Source organism: Chaetura pelagica, unplaced genomic scaffold, assembly GCF_000747805.2.
Source record: "Chaetura pelagica isolate M959 unplaced genomic scaffold, ChaPel_1.0 scaffold37, whole genome shotgun sequence".
Classification (NCBI taxonomy): Eukaryota; Metazoa; Chordata; class Aves; order Apodiformes; family Apodidae; genus Chaetura; species Chaetura pelagica.
The window spans coordinates 3,206,100-3,211,167 of record NW_009954567.1 but is presented as its reverse complement, the minus strand read 5'-3'; the positions used below and the strand labels follow the sequence as shown (position 1 = coordinate 3,211,167).

The 5,068-nt window shown below is 37.8% G+C and overlaps 1 protein-coding gene across 1 annotated transcript in view; it reads right to left on the bottom strand.

The window, feature by feature from the left end:
- Window positions 1-5,068, bottom strand: part of ZSWIM6 (zinc finger, SWIM-type containing 6) — a 146,337-nt gene that overhangs the window by 42,489 nt on the left and 98,780 nt on the right. The window contains 1 exon segment of the mRNA XM_010005408.1: window positions 4,938-5,068. This exon segment is cut by the window's right edge and continues 24 nt beyond it. Coding sequence (XP_010003710.1) covers window positions 4,938-5,068 — 131 coding nt within the window.

The following is a 5,068-nucleotide window of genomic DNA, read 5'->3' as shown; positions in this document are numbered from 1 at the left end:
CATAAAAGAAAAACAGCTGCTGTGGAGCAGCCCATGCTAACAGAAGTTATAAAAACAGGACAGACTACACTGAGTTGCTGTTAATAAACCCCCAAAAAGTCTGAAAAATATTACTTTGAAAACTATTAATTTCAAATTATTTTTCTATGTTATTGTGTAGCAATCAATCTTTAATTTTACTTTTCATTGTAATTCCATTTACTTCTACTTGGATTTCTAGAATTTCCCTAGTTCTGTATAGTCGTCTTGTTACTTCCTTCTCTAATCTGGTTCACTAAACAATTTTCATACTAAGCAATAAAGCATTTCACTTCCATCCTACTTGAGAGGAAACGTGACCGCCATTTCCTACATTCTTCTTTTGCAACTATCCTGTCTCAATCTGTCTTGCCAGCTTAAGCAGGGCCATGTGAAAGCCTACATTTTTTTAAATAATGTATCTTCTTCAACACTGTTTCCTTTTCTAGCAGATCAGCAATACATTGTATTCTGTTGTTCTGCCCTATTCTACTCTACAATTTTCCACCAAAATTCCTATCATTTAAGTTAAATACATAAAGGTCATATTAGTGCATTTTCACTTGTACCTCTGGATTGCCCTTTGGAGTTTACAATATACAGAAACAGCACTAGACAGTCTTAAATTTTCTTTTAAAGCAATTTTTTGATAGATGTTTCCTTCTTCAATGCCGCCACTGGCACTCCTACTACACAAGCTAATTTTTGCACAGGATGTACCTAGATCTGCCAGGACAAACAGAGAAACAACTACCCAGGTACCTCTGCCTCTGAAAGGACATATGTACTTAAACTGCTTTCTCCTAGGTTGCCTCTTAAATTTTACTTCATGTACATTTGGTTTTGTACTGATGAGTGACTCATGTTTTCAGTCAGTGAATGGGAGAAAGTCTGCAGAAATCCACATAGCTTTTCTAAGAGTACTACTCAGGAAAAAAGCAGTACAGCTTATAAGGTAAGGACAAAATTAGTTTGCTACACTGTACTTACACTTATGAAAGGCAAACCTTTTTTCACTATGCACATAGCAGGAATACTAACAGGAGATCAATATGCCAAAAGTCCTCTCCCCTGCTCCCACTCCCACTCTCCCCAACATCCCTCATCCTCATCTTGCATTTACATTCCTATTTCCATTCAAATTCTCAGGAATGGACTTTGACCTTTAAACCAATTTTTAAAGTAAAAGTTTCATACCTAAGAAGAGACAGATCCAAAATTACAAACCTGCCTGATAGCCACTGTCACAAGCTGATATTAGGGGGCCAGTCAGTGTCACTGTCCAGAGCCAATGAGTGTCCCTGAGGCCCAAGTTAAGGTGGTGACTACCAGGGGCAAAGTATGACTTATCACCCATCCTTTCTGTCCCATACCACATCTGCTGTTTTGGTCTCAGTTGTCCTTGAGAAGCAAGTCTGTTTTAGTCTGTTAGCTGGGAATAATCGGGAGAAGGCGTTCCCTGACTTAAAAGGTGTTTTGTTTAGACTTATGCGTGGAAGAAAAAACAGTTTCCCACAGTCATCCTGACTGTTCTTTTCCTAGCCTTATACACCTGCCAGATTCCTCTGCTACAGTGGTACAAAAATCAACAGAAAGGAAAAAAGCCTCAGCTAAGCAGTACTCAAATCTATGTCCAGCTGACTGAGTCAGCATTCCCAGATTGAAACTCAACGTGAAGCCAACAGTTACACAGCATGGACATCACATTATCAGTATGAATATATACAGTTGTCTTCAGTACAAAAGATTAGACTCCACGTATCTCCAGCTTTGAAATCATCAGGAACATGTACAGCTGTAGCAGTCTCACATGGGAAAATCAGAACACAACAGATCTTCTAAGATGTGCTTTTTTTGCTCCAAAAACATGCAAAACCGTTTTGTAATGTAATCACCACCAACGTGAAATTTGCATGGCAAATACAGAAGAGGATTCTCAATAAATCACTCAGCTCTCCTGAGGAAGTTAGTGACCAGACAATACGTTCTGTGCTTCTAACAGCATCCCCTTGCCTTTTCCTGCAGTGAGGCTTGGTCATGAAGCAGTAGAATACATTGTATCATTCATATCCACTTAGAAACTCAAAGAGAATTGTCATTTCAAAGCGTGTGACATCAGTATAAGACATTTAACTAGTTCCCCCAGTGACCTCCTTCACAAGGAGGTCGGGCAAAGATAGTCATTGAATGCTGCAGAAGACAGATTTTTTGAGCAAATGAACCACTATCAAATTCAACCTTTTGTGAAGAAAGTACTGCCAAGTTGTACCATCCATACGCAAGTCAGGAAGACCACTGTTGTCACAGATCTTCAAAGACCCAGATCATTCTTATGGAGGAACAAACAAGACCTTATTTCAAGACCTTATTTCTTTTGCCTATTTCTGGAAATACATAAAAACTAGATCTAGTACATCCACCGTGTCAGAAAAAAAAACAACCAAAAAACCAAAAACCTTAAGTTTTATACAAAACAACCTTGAAATTAAAATACCTCTAGGTAACATTGAAAATAACTTCCTCATCCAACTCCAGATTCAGGACTTCCCTCTGATCAAAGGTGTTCTGGTGTTCATATGCCAGATCTCCTCTCACCCTTTATAAGCAAGTTTTCATAAGTTTTTCCTCTTACTTACCAGTGCCTTCAAGCAGTGTTCCATACAATTCCTCTTCAAACACACTAGTTTAGTGAGGTTAAATTGTTCAAAGCAAGACAGGCCTGCACACAGTATCGCATTACAGACCGAACATCTGCAGCACAGGAGATGTGACAGAGTGAATGGTGATCTTATGATCATCACTCTATGCTATTAGAACAAGAGGGAGATTTGTTTGGGTGATTTCTCACATTCTTTTAGTTAACTTCATTATTTTTAATTTAAGGAATTCAATTAAACATCAAAATAACATATGTACAGTATGAGTCCCAGAAGAATGCTTACTTGAGACATTTTTTTCTTAGAAGAATCCTGGAATTTTGTAACATAAACATACCTAACAAATATCAGATTGTGATTTTATGGGAGTCTGAGAGAAAAAGCAGACTATCCCCTTTTGTAACCCAGCTTTCTTTGGTAAAAACAATTTATTTTCTTTGCTGCCTGAATTTTCTAATTTAGTTTTTGTGTTTTATTAATACGAACAGCCAATAAAGACATACTGCAATCTCATTTATCAGGAAAATGACAACACATCTAAGAAGCATTCCAATCTTGCGGACATTTCCAAGCTACCTTACTCAAACTCACAATGAAATTTTGTAATTTATAATCAGCATAGGTTTTTTTTTCCCAAAAATATCTCTAAAATTTCTTTTAAATACCCACAAGCAATGACATATTTTGACAATAAGAAAATAGCTGACAAAGGCCAATATGCTCATTATTAGTATAATTACAAACTTAGTGAAGAAGTTTAATCACTCCACAATAGCTTGTTGCTTCTCTCACACTAGCTGTAATACAGTTGATACAGCCCTATATAGCCATCATGTGTCCTTCCTTTCCCATCCCTGCCTTCCCCTTTACTAATCATGCTTGACTGAATTTTCTGTACCACTCTCATACTCCGTAATATTTCCTTCCGCTTCAAATTCTTATGTTCAGGCTATTACCAACTCACATGCAACAGAAGCCTTCTGCTTACAAGTTCTGAGCATCTTCCTTTGTTTCATGTCCTGCATCCACTTTAGTAACACTTCCTTTGGACCATCACCAGGCAAGCTCTGCCAGTCACCTTCTCATGTTTTATAACAACCACCTTGCCTCTGGACACATTTCTCATATGCCACAAATTAAAAAAAAAGCAAAGGAAAAAAAAACAAACAAAAAAAGCAGCACTGCTCCTGAAATTCACCTTCTTGTGGTACCTCTTGTCTGGGCCTCCCAGGGGTACCAGACTATAAGGAGATGGCCTAGCCTGCACGTAAGTCCTGTTGTTAGAAAGACTCTTACTTGTTATGCCCACAGTGTACCAAACACACCTGTCTGTCTTTCTCTGATATTAATCAGTTTGGCTGCATTTGTATTGCAAATTCTTTGGAATAATGGTCATCCTTCTTAAATGTATCTAATACACAAGAACTGTTCCTGTCGGTAAACGAACAACACGCTATTTTTAGATAACTTATTCTCCCACTCTAAGCTGTCCTTACGCTTACATCTTAGAGGACAACTCTATTAGGTGAACTTACAGGAACACAGGACTCTAATAATAAACAGGTGAATCACCTCAAACCGACAATTACCTACTTTCAGTTTAGCAGGGTCCAAGTCATACTCAGTACCCTTTAACAAACGTGTTCAGCACAAGAAACAGAGCCATTAAAACCGCGTGCAGCAAAAAGAGCAGGAAAGATCAAGACCTTTGCTGATGCTGTAAGGCTGCTGCAGCAGCACCAGGAAAAAGGCATTGAAATACAGGTCTTATACTTCTCTTGACTTCATATAGGAAACAAATTCCAAAGGATACTAAGTGTATTTGATAAATTTAAAAAGTCACATTTATTTGCTTTTATGCTTTGCCATTAAAACAAAATTACACAATCAGAATGTCAGATTAGTTCACAAAGAACAAAATAACTAAAAGATGCCACTCATAGGTTAGTAAGATAGTTCCTGCAAGCAACATGGCTGTACAAAGAACACCACTCCTCAGTTTTTCATAGCTAGAAAATAGAAGTGTGAAGCGGATCAGGCCACATATAAACAGCACTAAAGACATCAAGCTCACAGAATTCTCACTTTTCCAAAAAGTACTGCTTTCTAAATATCTTAAAGCCAAGGTTCAATAACAGAAACTCTCTTTAGTAAACACCACAGGTTCAAAGGGACCTCAGCAGGTCACACTCTTGAATGCCACAAAAAGGTTCAAAACTAAAGAGGGTATGAAGCAAAAGGAAGAACAATTATCAAACTCACCATGGACTTGATTGATTTCTGAATTCTGAGAAAGAATTTCATCTGCTAATTTTTGAGCAGTTGGCAAAACTTCTGTGTGGTGCACTGTGATCAAATACTGTACAAATTTTTGTAGTTGGTCTCTGTTCATT